This window comes from Laetiporus sulphureus (assembly GCF_001632365.1).
Source record: "Laetiporus sulphureus 93-53 unplaced genomic scaffold LAESUscaffold_81, whole genome shotgun sequence".
In the NCBI taxonomy this organism is placed as follows: domain Eukaryota; kingdom Fungi; phylum Basidiomycota; class Agaricomycetes; order Polyporales; family Laetiporaceae; genus Laetiporus; species Laetiporus sulphureus.
Window position 1 is genome coordinate 2,633 of NW_024468590.1, and position 17,915 is coordinate 20,547.

The 17,915-nt window shown below is 50.8% G+C and overlaps 5 protein-coding genes across 5 annotated transcripts; all 5 read right to left on the reverse strand.

Moving 5' to 3' along the window:
* Positions 1 to 42: 42 nt before the first annotated feature.
* Positions 43 to 1,418, reverse strand: LAESUDRAFT_764586 (uncharacterized protein; the record flags this gene model as incomplete). Its single annotated transcript, XM_040913468.1, has 7 exons — positions 43 to 55; positions 142 to 485; positions 545 to 723; positions 801 to 932; positions 987 to 1,029; positions 1,082 to 1,262; positions 1,321 to 1,418. 7 exons carry the CDS (start codon positions 1,416 to 1,418, stop codon positions 43 to 45), a joined length of 990 nt encoding a protein of 329 aa, XP_040758188.1.
* Positions 1,419 to 2,034: 616 nt separating this feature from the next.
* On the reverse strand, positions 2,035 to 2,627 carry LAESUDRAFT_802673 (uncharacterized protein). The gene has a single exon (XM_040914006.1). It carries the CDS (start codon positions 2,598 to 2,600, stop codon positions 2,091 to 2,093), a length of 510 nt encoding a protein of 169 aa, XP_040758189.1. The 5' UTR covers positions 2,601 to 2,627; the 3' UTR covers positions 2,035 to 2,090.
* Positions 2,628 to 2,723: 96 nt separating this feature from the next.
* Positions 2,724 to 4,690, reverse strand: LAESUDRAFT_718121 (uncharacterized protein; the record flags this gene model as incomplete). The annotated part of the gene is made up of 4 exons (XM_040907398.1): positions 2,724 to 3,156; positions 3,212 to 3,362; positions 3,456 to 4,224; positions 4,277 to 4,690. 4 exons carry the CDS (start codon positions 4,688 to 4,690, stop codon positions 2,724 to 2,726), a joined length of 1,767 nt encoding a protein of 588 aa, XP_040758190.1.
* Positions 4,691 to 8,166: 3,476 nt separating this feature from the next.
* LAESUDRAFT_666119 (uncharacterized protein) lies at positions 8,167 to 10,211 on the reverse strand (the record flags this gene model as incomplete). Its single annotated transcript, XM_040905230.1, has 4 exons — positions 8,167 to 8,433; positions 8,486 to 9,214; positions 9,331 to 9,442; positions 9,946 to 10,211. The coding sequence occupies 4 exons, from the start codon at positions 10,209 to 10,211 to the stop codon at positions 8,167 to 8,169; spliced, it is 1,374 nt and encodes a 457-aa protein (XP_040758191.1).
* Positions 10,212 to 12,032: 1,821 nt separating this feature from the next.
* LAESUDRAFT_764590 (uncharacterized protein) lies at positions 12,033 to 13,700 on the reverse strand (the record flags this gene model as incomplete). The annotated part of the gene is made up of 4 exons (XM_040913469.1): positions 12,033 to 12,288; positions 12,347 to 12,509; positions 12,562 to 13,197; positions 13,250 to 13,700. 4 exons carry the CDS (start codon positions 13,698 to 13,700, stop codon positions 12,033 to 12,035), a joined length of 1,506 nt encoding a protein of 501 aa, XP_040758192.1.
* Between the last annotated feature and the right edge of the window lie 4,215 nt (positions 13,701 to 17,915).

Below are 17,915 nucleotides of genomic sequence, written 5' to 3' on the forward strand. Positions count from 1 at the left end.
GGGCGATCCACGGAGCGCGGGCCCGTGAGCGGGTCTTCGAGGTCAGCCGATGGCGCTGGGGTGGTAGAATGGGAGGGGAGATGTCTGGAAGGTGAGTGTATGCGCCCTCGGGCGACGTGCGACAGAGCGATTGGGACTCACCTGTGGTACCCCTCCCACAGTATCCACTCCATCTGCCTGTCTCCTGCAGTGTCGCCGTCGCCGAGTTGCCATCTCTTGTATGCGTTCGCGCGCTCGTGAGCCATGGTGATCGGATGAGAGAGTGGACGGCAGATGGGGCTGGCCTGCACGATTGACGCATCGTGTTGGGCGTGGGGTCGGTGGAGAATAGACGGTTTTTCACGCCATGGTGTTGAAGCACGCGTAAGCGGGCGGCTGGCCGTTGTGTAAGCCGACAATAGAGGGCGATCCGCGGAGTGTGGGCCTGTGAGCGGGTCGTCGAGGTCGGCAGCGTGTGCAGGGGTGGTCGAACGAGGGGGGATTGTCTGGAAGGTCAGTATATGCGCCCTCGAGCGACGCGCGATACAGAGTGATCACAACTCACCTGACGTGTGCAAACAACCCCACCTACGTTCGCTCTGGCCCACCTACGCGCTCCCTGATCACGAACGACTCGCGCTCCTGAGACGCCGCTGACGACGGTGGCGATGGCGTGCAGACGTGCGCGCATTCGCGACGCTACGTTGACGGCGATGATACCGTGGCCGTACGCGGTGGAGTCGTCTCGTTCGGTGCGGGGAATGTGGTAGCGGTGAACGAACGACACGCCGTGGTGGTGAGGGAAGCGAGCGCATGCGCACCGGATGGCTGTACAAGGATGCGAAGACGTTCGAGGCCTAGACGGGCATGAGTGGCCTTGCGTGGGCTCGCGCGCGGGTCTTCAAGGCCAGTAGAACTCGCTGGGGTGGTCAACCGAGAGGAGGACGACGGAACTGTGAGTGCATGCGCCGCGGTGCGGCGCGCGATACAGACCGATGGCGACTTACCTGGTGTGTGCAAACGACCCCCCCTACGTCCGCTCTCGCCCACCTACGCGCTCCGTGAGATCCCCACCTCGCCCTCCTCCTGTGGCGCCACTGACGATGGTGGCGATGACGTGCAGACGGGCGCGCGTTCGTGACGCTACGCTGACGGCGAGGAGAGCGTGGCCGTATGCGGTGGAGCCATCTGGTTGCGTGCGGGGAAGGCGGTAGCGGCGAACGAACGACACGGCGTCTTTGCACGCCATGGTGGTGAGGGACATGAGCGCACACACCGGTATGCTGTAGAAGGGCGAGAGCGAGGAGGACTCACCTAATGCAGCCTTTCCACCTGGCCTACGTCCGCTCTCGCCCACCTATGCGCTCCGTGACATCCTCCGACTCGCCCTCCTGCTGCGGCACCGCTGATGACGGTGGCCCTGTCTTGCAGACGTGCATGCGTTAGGAAGAATATCTTGACGGCGAGGAGAGCGTGGCCGGCTGTACGCGATGGACTCGTCTTGCTGGGTGCGGGGAGGATGGTAGAAGCGAACAGGAAGACGAGGGGAGGACGACGCGAGCACACTCCCCGATCGGGGAGTCAGAGGCGCCATGCACATGAGGGGAAAGGGCACCTCATGGAGGCTTAAAAACAGTGCCAAAAGACATGAAATTTCGCATGTAGGTCGTTGAGATGAATAGCTAGGGGGCCCCAACAACGACGAGTGAGCGGATTGCGATGCACGAGAGGAAAAAGCAAAAAGTCGCCAGGACCATAACGGGCGCTTACCGACTGAGCTGAAAGGGCATCCCGTAGAAACACAAATAAATTATGGAATAATGAGAATTTAATTAGGTGGGTGCTTGAGATGTAGACCGAGGGGGCCCCAACAAAAATGAGATGATAGAAGTAACTGAGGGTCTTAAAAAGACCAATATTGACCAAACCACCGCCGTGAGGAAACCCGCCCGACTGGGAAGCCTACAGCGCCCATTCCGCTCAACTGGGCATTGGGGCCCCTTTGGGGCCTCTGAGATTCGAAGCGTGGCTTTACGATGAGGGTATTTTGAAGAGCATAGCATAAGAATTGAATGTGCTATGGAGGTCCCTCTGAGCATTGCCGTTGGGGGTCAACGGCACCCGGTATATAGATAGGGAACCCATTCCAACTTGTTGAATTTTTGACTGATTGCTCTTATGATCCTCCTGCTGTCCTCCTCCGAAACTCGACTTATGAGCAGATGCCACTCCTTGAAATAGTTCATGTTTGGGTAGTTCTGCTGCTTTGATGTTGCTATGTGGCCTTTGGGGGGGAAGAATCGATTGAATATGAGGTTCCATTGCTCGGGGTGAGCCGCTTCCCACTGCATGGTGCGGAACGGCAGATCCACTGTCTTGAAGAGATCCTCAGTGAAATCACATCTCTCCTCGGGAGTAAGCATCATGTAGAAGGGTTCAGACCGAGCCTTGGGGTTGAGAGCTGTCTGCACGAGGTCGAGGAAAAACTGTGCCCAGATCTTTGATAGAGTGGCATCTACTAGATTTTCGCGGTCCCCTTCATCGGAGGTGTTGTCCTCAAATTGATGATCGTGGGGATCTCCGTGAGCATCGGGTCCAGTCATCTGAACGAGGTCATCCATCTGAATTCCACGGTCATCCAGACCAAATCAGTGGCGCTGATACTGAGGCTGCAGAGCTGTGACTGATGTGGTGTGAGTCCTTCGATTGTTCTGCTGATCTGGGTAAGCTTTTCTGACCATGGGTCACACGCTCTGACCGGTGAAGAGAATCTGTAGATCCACAAACGTCGGAGTTCGGTATGCGTGGGCAAGCTGCAGAGCATCAGGGGAGCGCTTGTTCCTCAGACGGTAGATGCCATTGTCTTCAACGATGTCGGCAAGGAAGTATATCCCCTGATCGTACATTATCGGTGTCCTTGGCTGACCATCCTCTGAAGAGCTTTCATCGTCAGACGTCGGTTGTGGACGATCTTCGGAAGGAGTGTGGAAGCAGGCAGCCACTACCATTGGCACCTGCACGTGGTTACTGCTCGGTCGAAACCTAAGAGCATTGGACATGTAGATTGCCACGACTCCTAGTGTCAGGCTTGGCCTCCAGATGCGAGCAGCTCCGAGATCATTTTGGAATCCCTCAAAAACATATTTGAGAGCAGCCATGCACCACGCCTTGAATGACCTGATGGGATAATGGTCAGATCACTTTTTAAATGAAGGTTGGCAGGCAAGCTCACCACCACACACTTGCAGGGATGCTGATGCAGCTTGTGCTGACCAAGTCAGAGCTGATGTCTCTGAGTGCTGTCAATGCGTTTCTTAAAGACACCCGCACTTCGAATCGAGCACAGCCTTCCTGTGGATCTTCTTCCTCCCTTCCCGCGCATGCTATAAAGGTGTTGCAAATATTGTCGATGTCTTCAAGAAATCATGTCAAGCGATGGGGAAGGAGGTCGGTCGGGTCGTGCCGTCGAAATACACCACGGTGGTGCTGATAGTGGGCATTCTTTTCCGTCGTGTAGAACTGAATATAGTGGACTCCATCCTGCTTGCCTCTACTTCCTGTGTAGATGCGAGCACCTGCACAGTCATCGAGCTGTGCGACACGGTCAACAATGTGGTAGTCGCTCTTCATCAACTTTCTGATAGCGTCGTGGGGTGTGGATGGGAGAGCAAATTGAGTAAGCTCTTCATGTGCTGCGGACAACCACGTCACGACATGATTCTTCTGCTGTATTTCAAGCACCACGTCGATCCACCACTGGCTGCTGTTGGTCTGCTCAGCCCGAAGGTAGTCGAGGGTTTGATCGAGGCTCAGTTGACAGTCTGTGTCATCATATAGATTGTGGGAAAATGCCCCTTTTGTGCCACGCAGTTTGTGGAGAAAGAATGTGCTGGTGAAATTGCGGTCTTCATCAAGACGCCGGAGGAGGTTATCTCTGAGGTTGTCGAGAAGGTGGACAGGCACATCAGTGGAAGAGAAGTGTAGTTGTCCCTGGACATCCTGGCTGAGGGTGAAGGCTGCCTTGTAATTGACAGGCCAATGAGAAATTGCAGTCAGATCAATCTCCTCTATCACTGGTCGAAGGATGTCTTCGTAGAAGTGGGTGAGCTGTGCTTGAGTGAGGGTGGGTGACGTGGAACGGTCTTCGACGTAAAGTGCGGGAAAGAAGATGTTGCATTTGGCACGAATGTCGACCTTCGCGAAGGCCATGTTGGGAATGCGATTCAGCAGGACCTTGTGAGTCATCTGCAGACGAGGTCAGAAACCACCACTCGTGATTGAAGGACTCGAGACTTACATCATGCCGTGTGATTGAATACTTCATGTGATTGTCGCTCGTTAGAGCGTCCTTGAACGGAGGCAGAGGATAAACTGCCAAGGGACGATCGTAGGGAAGGGTTCTCGATATGCCGATAACTGAATCGTAGTCTCGCGTGAGCTGACATGTGTCCTCCATGGCTACTTCACCCATTTCCGCCAGTTCAGGAATAAGAGCAGAAAGGCGAGGGTTTAAGAAAACTCGACATTCTTCACCATCCCGCTTGACTCTTCCTGCCAGCACAAAGTGAACGAAATCATATATGGCATCCTCTCTGCCACTTTGCAGCAAGCGTTTCGCAATGGCATTGAACTCGAGCAGATCCAGGTATAAAGGCTGAAGATCCTCGTCTGGAGCATCTGTGCGAGGGTAGAAGTGGAGAGCATCGGCCATATTTGATGATTGAGCGAGGAGATTTGAGATTGGGTGGGGGTGGGGTCCTGCAGAGAGTGAGACGGGATGTTTTTAACACAAGCTGCTCAGTTGCCAAGACACATGAGGACGATGGAGCTCACCTCACAGCGCAGAAATGAAGTTCATACATCAGCTCATCTCTCGAGCTTCACTCTGCTGGCCGAACACCTATCCCAATTGAATGGTTCTCAGGCTCATTGACTTGGTGCACATGATCTGAAATCATTCACGGTTAAATGATTTTGGACATTGTGGTGGGGATTGAAAATAACACATGCTCGTGATGCTGTGACAGAAGCATTTTATTTTTCGGAGATTTTGAACTTGAGATTGAATGCGCACATCTGTACCAGTGAATGTGTACGTCCTCGACGTACGTCTCTTTGCACACCTGCCTCGGGTGCACGTGTGAGTCCGGTTGGTGTGCAATTCAGAGGCACGCATTCGATCTACCGCCAACACTGCAGTTCTGGTTTGTACGTCTGAGACGCACACGCCAATGTGCTCCCTGTCTGATGGTCGGACGCCGATGTAGCGCATCTGCGCATGCATCTCAGATGTACAAACCAGAACTGCAGCATTGGTGGTAGATCGAATGCGTGCCTCTGAATTGCACACCAACCGGACTCACACGCGCACCCGAGGCAGGTGTGCAAAGAGACGTACGTCGAGGACGTACGCTTGCGTGGGTCGTACTTTTGATGAAAACATCTATGCTGATCCAATGCGTGGCTCACACGATGCTTTGAGCAGCAGATCATGATGATATTTTACACAACAGCACAGCGTGCGCGACATGACGGTGACAAGCTATCTACCGACGACGACCACCACGAGGACCCTTGCCCCTTTTCTTTTTGTTGGGCAGCTTTGATGAATCCGGGGGGACCTGTCCTTCCTGGGCCCTGGCAGCCAGCGCAGCAGATGTGGCGACCTTCTTACGTGGCTTACACGTTGGACGGCTCGGACCTGCCTTGCCGGATGGACCAGGACCGGAGTTGACATCCATTTCATCATCACGCGGAGGCTGTTCATCATCGGACGGCTCACCTGGATGATGATCAGTCAATGGCGCATTCAAAATAACCACTTTAACTTACTAGTGAGTTCAGACGACGGACGCCTCTCCTCATTCGGGTTAAAGCTCGTCCCAGTGGGGTCATCCTCTGGGATTGAAGGTGGTGGTGAATGAATGGGCTGTCCATCTGAGAATTCAGGTGGCATCCACTTCGTGTCATGGTGCATCCTGTTTCGCAGCTCGTCCAGAAGAGCCGGAGAGTCGGGTAGAACGAGGCCTCCGGGGTGGTCGCGTGACCTCCTCTGCTCCTCCTCAATAAGCGCCTGCGCGGCCCAGACTGGAGTACTCGGAGAGTTAGTCAGGACCGCCTGTTGCATTCTGGACAGGTTCATCGCGTGCAACGAGATGCTGATTTCTTGGGATGCACCAGAGGTCGACGGTGGAGGCTCGGACACGAGCGCTGCCGTGGGCAATTGGCCGGAGGCGGACAGTGTAGCCATGGATGCAGGTGCTGCCAGGACCGAGGACGCAGATGGACCAGCCATCGTCATCGCGTGCGCTGTCCCCGTCTCATCTTCGGAGACAACTGCCTTCGACTTCTTCTTGCACTGGCGCTTGGATGAGCCCGCACCCGCCGTCTGAGCCGTGGCCGTCTTCGTGTCCTTCCTCTTCTGACCTGGGGCTTTCAGCTCTTCGTCCTCTTCACTGTCATGCTCATCGTCGGTCCCATCAGCTGCGTCGAGGTCAATGTCAAACACATTCTCTGAGGCACTCAGCATGTTAGTATGCAAAAGCGCGGAGAACGTATCATCGCACTTACTCAATTGGACCGATGCGCCATAGAACACCCGCAACATTGTGCCCTTGTCGAAGGAGATGTTGTTCAGAAACACATCCGGCATGTTTCGGGTGATCAACCGATAGATGTGGACAAGCTTCGGCTGCGGCTGCCGCCAGACACGACCAATCAGCTGGTCGTCCTCCTGCGTGGATCACAGGGTATCCTATGGCATGTGCTGTTAGAAGAAGCATGTGGCAACGTGGTCGGACAGCGGGTACTCACCATCATGATGACATAATTCGTGCATGCCAAGTTAAGCCACACAATCCCGACCGCGGACACAATGAGCATGCGCGGGTCATCTCGCCCTGCCTTCTTGAAGTCCTCGATGGCCTTCGTGCGAGCTGCTATCGACATCCTGGACATGTGGGTTTCATGCTTGATCTCGTACATGTTGAGGACCTGTAACATCGAATGCGTAAGGTGCTCAATGAGATTTCAATCGGATCCAAAAACTCACCGGACTGAGCAAGGTCAAGTTGCTAGGGAAGGTGACGAAAACGACGATCTTGTCCGGCTGATCGCTGTCGTACTCTTCGAATGGGGGGTCCTCTATTGGAACCAGCCGGTTTTGCTCCGCAGTGGTGGGGGGTTCCTCCCCAGCAGTGGGGACTACCTCCCGAGTGATGAGGGGTATCGCGCGATCTTCAGCGAGATGATGTTGCAGAATGGCGATGAGCGCCTTGATCTTCGTCGACTCGATTGCCTGCCATGCATCCAGGGTCGTGGGGACCTCCATGGAGAGACCGCTGGAGTTGGAGAGGGAGCGGTGCATCAGCGCGAGATGAATCGTGAGGTAGAAGTTCTGTGAACAGAGCGGTGAGTACTCTCACCAATCATATTAGCATGTCACGTGATGGCATGCGTATGTCGACGACGTACAGCTCAGGTGCGGGGGCAGCATTCGGCATCGAGCGAACGTGCTGCTTGTGCATGCGTACATCTCAGAGGTACGTGCCAGCTGTAGTGCACAGACCAGCGCATGGCAACGCCAGCCCTGCATGGCCGTACGTCCGAGACGTACACCGCGAGGGCACGAGCCTCAATAGGATGACGTCACACATGCACGTCAGGTACGTCCACGATGCGTGTATCCCCGCATCATCTGAAATGAAAGAGCAGAGGAAACTTACCCGTCCGTGCATGAGAGACAAGGCTCTGCCAGCGTCCTGGCTCATCTCAGCGGCGAGCTCGTCGATCGTGTTCTGCTCCTCGTGGCTGAGCTTCAAGAGCACCATGTGTTGTTCGTAGGGCTCCAACCCAGAGATCGGTTTGCCCTCGTAGTCTCGCGAGTCGACAGTGCGGCACATCACAGTGCCCTCGAACTGCTTTCGTGCATCCTCCATGATGATCGCGACGCTGTCGTATGCCTCGCCACCGACGTCGACCTGTTTTCCCCTGGCGACGTGCTGCACGACCAACTTGCCCTTGTTGTCTTTTTTCTTCTGGGCGCGGTCCACCCTCTGTGCAGAATTCAGGTCGTCCTTGAACTCCTTGACGACCGTCTCGAAGTCGGGGCCGAACGTCGACAATCCCGCCCATCTTCTGAGGTTCTACAGATCCTGCGACAGGTTGTCAGCTTTGACCTCCAGATGTTCATTGAGCACTCACCTCCGGACGACTGAGCAGCGGCATCGCTGTCATCACCACCACGCTGTCGCTACACTTCCGCAGCTCCATGCACGTGAAATACGGCTTTGACAGCGTGCACGCGCATGCCGCTTCATCGTAAATCATGAGGCCAAAATGCCTCCCGAAGACGGTCTGGTCCACTAGCTGTTCAAACCCGTGCTTCTTCTGTGACCCCAGATGCTTGTCCGGAGTCTTCAGCTCGAAAAGCACCTGGCAGTCAGATGCAATTGCCTGTAAAGATGCTATTAGATTGTCCTCCCCATCACAGCAATGCAAGACGTACCGAATAGGTGGTGACAATAATTTGCTGACACTTCTGGGTCTTTGACTTGACGTAGTACAATTCCCACCATTGAGCGCGCGTCTTGTGTGAGCCGGTATATGGTAGCACATCGAAACAGTCATGTTGCAGATAGCATCGCAACTCTGCCAGGAGTTGCGACAGAAGGCTCACCGTCATGACGACCATGACAGGCTCATCCTTCAATCTGCCCGTGTTCTCACCTTCACTGATCGAGGACAGATCCCATTGGCCCGGCAAGTGACTGTGTTTTTGGTAGTGGTGGATGTAATATGCCCTCAGAGCGATAAGCCCCACAGCCTGCATCGTCTTGCCGACACCGACCTCGTCAAAAATGAACATGGGCTGAGACGCCAGCATCTGTCGCGTCATCTTCACGATCCCCACAAGCTGGTGCCAGTGAGGACCGAACGCGACGGCATCCTTCGATGTCTTGAGCCACTCCTGGCCTTCCTCTGACCATGGATCATGGGCATTCATGGGGTCTTCCTTGCGATTGAAGAATGGCAGCCCCTCCTTGGGCAGACCCAGCAGCTCATGAAGCTGCGTTGCGTTCATCTCCTGGAACTCCTTGACACCTGTGTCCCAATTCATGTCGAGAGACTCGAAGTCAAGCACCTCGACCAGGGTGCCGTCCCCAGGCTCCAACATGGCCTGCAGTGACTGGGAGAGCATCTCGAGCTCCACGTCACCAGCAAGGTCAGACAGTGCCTGGCAGAGCAATTTGGGGAGTTCTAACGATTAACGTGTTAGCTTGCTTTTTGCACACATCATGCAGTGCCCCAGTACTTACTCATCTTCTGGCCGATGCCCAGCGATGGGTCGACCACGTTCAGCAGGTCCTTGACGGTCTCCCTCTTCTGGGTCAGCTCCTCCATCGCATCCTTGTCGCTGTACTTCTCCAAGGTCTTCATGATGTTCTGCAACGCTGAACATCTTCTTCAGCGTCACCTTCGTGAGGAGGGTCTCCTCGCATTCTACACGAAGCAGGTCAGCTTGCACTGCAAGTAAATGACATACCACTTACTTTTGAAAAGGTTGTCGAACACTTTTTTCCTCGCCTCCAGCAGCGGCACGTCGTGGGTCAGGCCTTGGCGACGGCACTGCCAGACGTGGACGAGTGCGTCCTGGATGAAGTCGTGACATTCATCATGCAGCATCACTCGGTTCCTGTACACGTCCGTGCTGAAGAGAGCCTCCGCGATTGAGGCGTGACAGGCGATCTGCGCCCTTTCGATCGTTGGCAGCTGATCTGAGGTCAGAAACAAGCAGGCGTCATGTGCGGCTGAATGAAACTTACCGAGCGAGTCTCAAAGGACTGCAAGATGTTGGCCACGCTCCTTTCGTGCAAGGCGAGGATGCCTTCGACCTTTTGCGTGATCTTCCAATCTTTCCACATCTTCCGGAGGAACGGCACGACGACATCGCGGCCTGCCGTGTACTGGTCCTTGTGGCGCTTGTTCAGAAACTTCCTCTTGTCATTGGCGGGAAGAGTCTTGAGTTGCTCAATGAATGCCTGACAGCTCACGACGTCCTCTGCTGTCCACTTCGAACCATCTGCCTTCATGTTCACCGTCGAATCGCCGTCATGCCCATCCCACGGAAGGCCGGTAGACCCAGTCAGCTCGCTCCATGTTGGCCACTGCCACACCTCAGGCTTGGCTAGAAACAGGTTGAGGAGTGTGTGTGCGGTAGTGTTGGATGGCATTTGGATGCAGAAAGATGGTTTGGGGGGATAAAAACTGAGGGAGAAAATGCCCAGCTTTATGTGCAGGAAGGGGGCTGAACTTGGAGCGGCGCTCGGTGGCATTGGTCGTGGACTTGAAGGAAGCATTCCATCAGAAGCGGACAAAGTCACCGTGTATCAGAAGGGCCTCATTACTGGGTGATCTAGAATTTTAAGAAGCAGCGCGTTGGATCAGCGGATGTTCAATTCGCGAAACTATTTGGAATGAGAAGCGGTCACCGATTAATTTCCTCGGGTCGTGCGTATGTCGTGGATGCACGCACATCGCATGAATTGAAATTCACCCAACCAGCTCCTACGCAGCTGCGCAGAAGAACCACATAGAATGTTCGTGAAGTGTGGCGTACGTCCAGGATGTGCGCATCTGCGTGTGCGCTGCGTAGTGGATCTGGTTGGGTGAATTTCAATTCATGTGACGTGCGTGCGTCCACAACATATGCACGACCCGAGGAAATTAATCGGTGACCGCTTCTCATTCCAAATAGTTTCGCGAATTGAACATCCGCCGATTCAACGCGCTGCTTCTTAAAATTCTAGATCACCCGGTAATGAGGCCCTTCTGATACGCGACGACTTCGTCCGCTTCTGATGGAATGCTTCCTTCAAGTCTGCGACCAATGCCACCGAGCGCCGCTTCAAGTTCAGCCCCCTCCCTGCACATATAAGCTGGGCATTTTTTTCCATCACTGAGCATACGTCCGAGACGTACGCACCGCGGATGTGCAATGATACTGGAAATGAAGGATACTACCATCCAGGATGCATCACTCGCAGTGACACAAATGCTCATAAGCTGTTACAGCGGTTTGCAAAAATAATGGCGGTCACGCGTGCGAGTCGGTATTGTACATGGTGGTCCGTTTGGACTTGACAAAATCGCGCCTCACGGTGCCTCCAGCTCGAGTAGCACATGCTTGTCCACTTGTGGATGCTACTCATTCGATCTCATTTCATTTGCAGTGTACATAGTTGCCGCCTCTAGCGAAGTCAATACACATCAGTGCAGATGTGAAACATGCTGCTACCACCTTTTCAACATTGGAGCTGGCTTTGATAGGACTGCACTTGTGAACTTGAGGTTGCTGCCTGTGCTAGAGCATTTGCTGAATTGGAATCACAATAGGAGTGCAGAGAAATGAAGTGAATACAAGTGAAGGAAAGCCAGCATATTGCAAGGGTGATGATGTCCAATTTCACCCAGTCCAGAGACCACTACATACTGTCCATGTGCGTCACCGCCGTCCCACAATGCAAACAGCCATAGATGATGACATGAACAAGAAAGACAATGGGGCAAACAAATATCCGGACTGATCAATGTTTCCACTTTGACCACCATGATTTCACCAATCGGTGATCGTGACCAGGGTTAATTGGACCACCAGGCATCCCAGGCCACGTGATATCTGTTAGAGTCTTGTTGCATGACTGAGGATATCGCACCTGCCCGGCATTTCCAGCCCAATCAAAGTCGATCACTTTGATGCATGCCTTCTTCTTTTCTTTCTGTATGACTGCCTTGCCATCTTGATTAACCTGCACCATGATGTTGTTCGTCCTGAGGTCACCATGCACAAACTGCTGCTGCTCCAGTAGCACCAGCAGTTGGTTCAGTGATGTCCAGATAGGATCTGCAGCTGTGGGAGCTGCAACTCTGCCATGCAGTTTCTTCTCAGAGAATTGGGACAGCGTCTCCCAGTCCGATCCAAGGTACTCCATGACGTAGGCGGTAGGAGCACCTTCACGACGTGCACATCCATAAAGGGTAGGGGCGAGATGGTGTCAAGCCAAGAGCTGATGAACATGTTCGCCATACAATCTGTCAATCAACTTGACCACCACTGGGGTGGGAGAACGCAGACGGGAAGGGGTCAACAAGGTGGCATGGAACAGCCACCGCTGGCTACTTGTCAAGAGACGATCTTCGAACGCGAGCTTGCCTGGTGCGGAGGCTCCTGATTTCGCATACAACGTGACTGACTCGTAGATCCGTGGTGTCGAGGAGGGAAATGTCGGTGGCATTTCGTTCAGGTTCAACCTGGGGGGGAGAGAATTTTTCAGTTTGATTTCAACATTAAAGGCGTCATTCGACACACCTTTCTAGTGTAGATTGCCCTTTTGCCAGTGCATAGAGCACCTTCGCAAGCCTATCCTGTCGTATGCCCCTGCTATCATGTAGCATGTAATAGGTATCCTGTAATGGCTCCATGATGACATGTTTGCCATCATAGAAGCCCCCCAGTACAGACAGCTGAGCTCCTGTCCATCAATTGTCAGATGGTAGAATGTCTGGATGCTCCACAAGACATACCTAACACAGAGATGAGGAACATCGGTGAGCCCTGCGCTAAAAAACTCGTCCACCTTGGATCATGCCGTTCATTCTGCTCCAAGACTTTCACGGCAAGGTCGTAGTCACACGCCAGTTGCATGTAGACATCGCTAACTCCTTGTCTGGGCTCCCACTTGTCCTCACACAAGATGATCAGTATGCTTCCATCTGCGAGGAAAACGCAATCGACCTCACCGTAACGGAGGTCTGACGATGCATTGAACTGGTACTTGTGGGACCAGCGCTGGCGTTCGAACAGCGACTCAACGCCAGTGTCGAATTGATTGGTTCGTGCCGCCTCATCCTTGAAATGTTCGCCCATCATGCTGCACAACATCTGGGCCGACTTCACAGCATCGACTGTGGTGCTGCAGTCCTCAGGAAGGGAACCGGTAGCGTCAATGATGAATTGGCGGAAAACGTCATGCAGCGCGCACACTGGAACACTGTTCTTCAAGGTTGGACGGAGGCACATAATATGAGTGACATCATCTTGGCCCTTCCCCCAGCCACTGGGCTTGCCAAAATCAAATGGAGAAAGAAGAGTGCTCTGCGCATGCTTGACGGATGTGGCGAATTCCATGCAGATTCCATTGGCAGCTTCCAGGAGTCCTCCTGCTTATGGATCAAGGCTGGATTCATTAGCGCAGAGGGGAGCAGCACTCACTGTGAATTGGTGACAACCAGACTGGTAGTGGGAGATGCAGATCGAGCAATATTAGCTGCTCTGGTGGCAACTTTGCTGGCATGAGCACCGTGTCCACTGCAGTTTTCCAGCAGGTCACAACCTCATCCATCTCGATGGCATCATGGTGGTGGTCCTCTTCTTCTTTCCAAGCCTCTATATGTTTAAGCAAGTCATTGAAGGCTTTCTGAAACTGGCCAGCCATCCCCGTCGCCTTGTCTGATGCTTGACCAATCTTGCTGCGTTTCGCCCCAGGAATCGGAAATACGTCACTGGCACGTTTCCTCCAGACAGAACTGGATGGAGAGTTCGATACACCTCCAAGTCTGGCTGGCTGTCGAGCTGATGAATGACTGATGATAGCTGCCCCATCAGACACTGCTCCTCGGTGTGAGCGTGAGCGAGTTGCATGAGCACAGTTGGCGCTAGACATGGTGTTTGGGGGGAGGGGGAGGGACTGACAGGCAGAGCACACTGGGTTCCAGGTTATATGCAAAAACCACAGGTCAAACGTGGAGCAGGCCTCGATGCACATCACCTACGCTAACTGCATCGGTGCACCTTGGCAGTGCAATTTTGCCAGTTTGCCGGCTTGCCAGCTTGACAGATGTCCGATCGCATCAATATAGACTGGCGCTGGTGAGAGATCTGACACATCATGGTATCATGCCAACAAGTCCAGTCCTGATGAATCATGGGCATGGCATTCTACCAACCAAAGGATCAGTTGACATCTGCCACGATATCACAATGTGAAAAAAATCACGCACCGGCCTAGAAGTCAATGCAGGAGAGAAAACGTGTCCACGTCCGAGGAGAGGAACGCGTGCGTCCAGGACGTACACCCACGGGGTGCCCCTCACACCCGACAGCAAGCGCGTGTGCTGAGGACATATGCCTGTGGTGTCCACCCCCCGCACGGCGCTGCGCGACAGAGCGGGCAGTGCAGCGCTCATCGCTCAGAGCAGCTCAAGTTCATGGCCACACTTGCAGTCCGCGGATGAGGCACGTGTGCGTCTGGGATGTACGCGATGCAATGCAGCATAAATGAGGTATTTGGGATATCATCGCACGTGCGGGTGCCGTTCAAGTGCACGTGTTGGGCATAATGCACGTCCAGGATGCGCCCATCGACGTGCGTGTCACGGGGCGAGGACAGGTGGCGGACGTGGTGTCCGGTGCCACATCTGCTGGGCTGGGCAGCTACAGGCGCTTAAGGCCATCCTGGTGAGCGCCCGGCATGCCCTGGCCTGCCCTAGGGGGCCTCATAACCTAAATGCAGGACAATTGCATGTGACTTGTCTGAGAAATTGGTCAATGAAGTTCACCTCACTGGCACTCTCTAATGTTAGTGGAAGGGTGAGAGCAGGAATATATGGTGCGGTGTCATCCTTCTGCAAAACAATGAGACAGTCTGCCACAATAGTGTCATAGAAAACGAGTCCCTGTTAGGCAGAGATGGCTCTCAGTATAATGAGAAAATGAGAAAACTAAGAGCAACTAGATTATTGAACAATCTGGCTGGCCATCAGTGATAGACAACCTCTCAATTACAAGTGAAAAAGAAGTCTGCAGGCAAGCAAACATCTGAACAAAAACATAATTGCAGGTTAGATTTTTGATAGTTAGCAAATTCAAACTTGACAGTGAGCTGAGTCGCTAGACTTCAACATGTAGATCCAAACAGAATGTGGCTCATTGGATTCTAATGCCATTGACAAGAGGTAATTATTTGTCAAAGAAAGAAGGAAAAATGTTATAACTGAAACAGTGCTTCAATATCTCTCTTCAACAGTCCAACTTCTGCAGAAATATTTGGCTCATCATGAAGTTCATGATCACATAGAATAGGCAGCCTTGGCACCTACCAAATCTGAGCTCTATGGAAATCATACTATTCTACACTTTATTCTGCATCAACCCTCCCCACTTCCCCCTCTAATGTTTTTGGATATGCTCCATTTCAATAAAAAGAAAGTCATAGATGAATCATGTGATTCACATCCCAGTGAAATGAGCTTGACACTGGGTGAAGCAATCAATAATTTGAGGTGAAAGATAATCAAAATATTGAAGAAAAAGTTCAAATCTTTTAAGCATCTTCACTATCAATTTGTGATAAAAGTATTTAAAATATTTTTAACATCTTTTGTTATGAAAGATGATGAAAAGATTGAAAGGAGATTGGATGAGATAGTAAACATCATTTCTTCAACCATTTGACAATCTTTGATACAAAACTATGATGAAAAGGTTTAACATCATTTCTTCAACCATTTGACAATCTTTGATACAAAACTATGATGAAAAGGTTTAACATCTTTTTTCACCCTTTTTGATCAAAGATGATGAAAATATTGTGACTATGTCACACCCTTGCTTTTATATACTAAGCCAGTACTGAGATATGGAAGTTAATACTCAGGTTAAGGTCTGAAGGTTAGTACTATGCTAGTACCAAGCCAGTACTAAGGTCTCAATGCTAGTACTAAGGTCTGAATGCTAGTACTATGCTAGTACCAAGCTAGTACTAAGGTCTCAATGCTAGTACTATGCTAGTACTATGCTAGTATCAAGGTCCAAATGATAGTGCTATGCTAGTATCAAGCTACTACTAAGGTTCAAATGTTAGTACTAAGTCTAAAGGTTAGCACTAAGATCTAAACATTAGTACTAAGTCTTCAAAAAGTAGTATTATGCTAGTACTATAGTTAAAATGCTAGTACTATGCTAGTACCAAGCTAGTACTACAGTCTGAAGGTTAGTACTACTAGCATATGCTAGTGCTAAGATGTAGAGATCAATACTATGCTAGTACTAAGGCTTCAAGAGGCAGTACTAACATTTGGACCTGGGTATTAACCTTTATATTCTGATATTAGCTTAGTGTAGAATGATAATGATGTGACATGGTCACAATGTGTGCATTATCTTTGATAAGAAAAGAATGAAAAAGATTTTAAAACTTTTTATCATAACTTTATCTAAATGATTGAAAAATGATTGAAAAAATGATTGCTAACATGTCATCCAATCTTTTTCCAATCTTTTCATCATCTTTAACAAGAAAAGATGTTAATAATATTTTGAGTTCTTTTATCACAAATTGACAGTAAAGATGCTGAAAAGATTTGAACTTTTTCTTCAATATCTTTACCATCTTTCACCTCAAATTATTGATTGTTTCACCCAGTGTGAGTTATGATGGCCATATTTTAGTCATTGCTGAGCACAAGAATTTGCCTTTTTTGCACATTTTTTGCAACACAAAGCAGAACACTTCTCACCATCCTCAAAGGTCTGAGTCAGATGGTGGCCTTTCGATGGATACAGAGCTCTACTCAAATGCTGGCCTGCACATATGAGAAGGGTTATATAGCAATATTTTATTTCAACCAGCCTGAGGTGAGCCTGAAGTCATGTTTTTCAGGCTTCAGATTGCATCATAACAACATTTATGGAATGTTATCACAGCTGAATGTTTTCAAGCCACCAATCTCCTCATATTGGGAGTAAACATTAGTGCTGACGGTAAATGGCTGGCATCTGGTACAGGACTGGATGTTTCATTTGGAAGCTTGACAATCAACATATGTGATCCATCATCCTTTGCCTGCTTTTGTTTCCATATATCTGCCCAGAGATGTGGTGGTTGTATCATTATCTGGCACTGCCTCACAATTTGCTGGATAAGCAAGATGTGGCACTTCTATGTAGTTTGCATTGATGCAACACATCACCAGGCATGCCTTCATTGATTGTAGCATACAGGACATATGGAATATAGTGAGTAGCACCCACTGCACAGTCCTTGATCATAGCATATTATTCTTGAACTGTATATAAGACATTTTATCCAAACAATTATTGGAGTAATTTCAAATATCACTACACCTCTGTGAGTCATAATATATGGTACTGCAAGGACTATGCTAATTGCCGATTCCTAGTGGACCTACATTCTTGGCCAACCACAAGCCTTTCTTGACAGTATCCACATCAGCTGGCTATCATATCTATAATGTACAGACAAAGACACCTCTTGTGCTGATTTCACATGAGATACACCATGTGTCACCATGCACATTCATGTTTCAGAACACAGTCCTTGCAGAGGTTAATGATGCAGATACACTGTGTTTATGGTGCATAGATAAGCTTATGTGTCTGCAAGAAATCAGACATGCCAGTGCATTTGAATGTGCTTGATAACTTCAGATAAGGCTGACTGCTTTCTCTCAGGGACTGCTTCTGTGTCTGCAATTGCAGTATATATATATGCTTATATTTTGGTATAGGTTCTGATGAGTTTTTAATTTAGGCTTAACAGAAAGAGTTGGGACAAACATTCTATTTTTCACTTCTTCTCATCACAAAGCCATCATTTGACAAGCTGGTGAAATCGGTATGACATAGTGTTAGATCTGCACTTGGTCATTACTTAAAAGCAACTAAGATAATCTGACCAACCCTGATTTGGCATCTCAAAAAAGCAGGGCTTAAGCAACTCATGAGATGGTGCTGGCTAGGCAGAGTGTGCACTGGCCAGGTGCTGCATCCTGGGTGGACTACTGAGCAGGCTTACTGATATAAACCATCAACCATCTTGGGTTGTTTCTTTCACCAATCAATGCGATGGGAGAAGAAC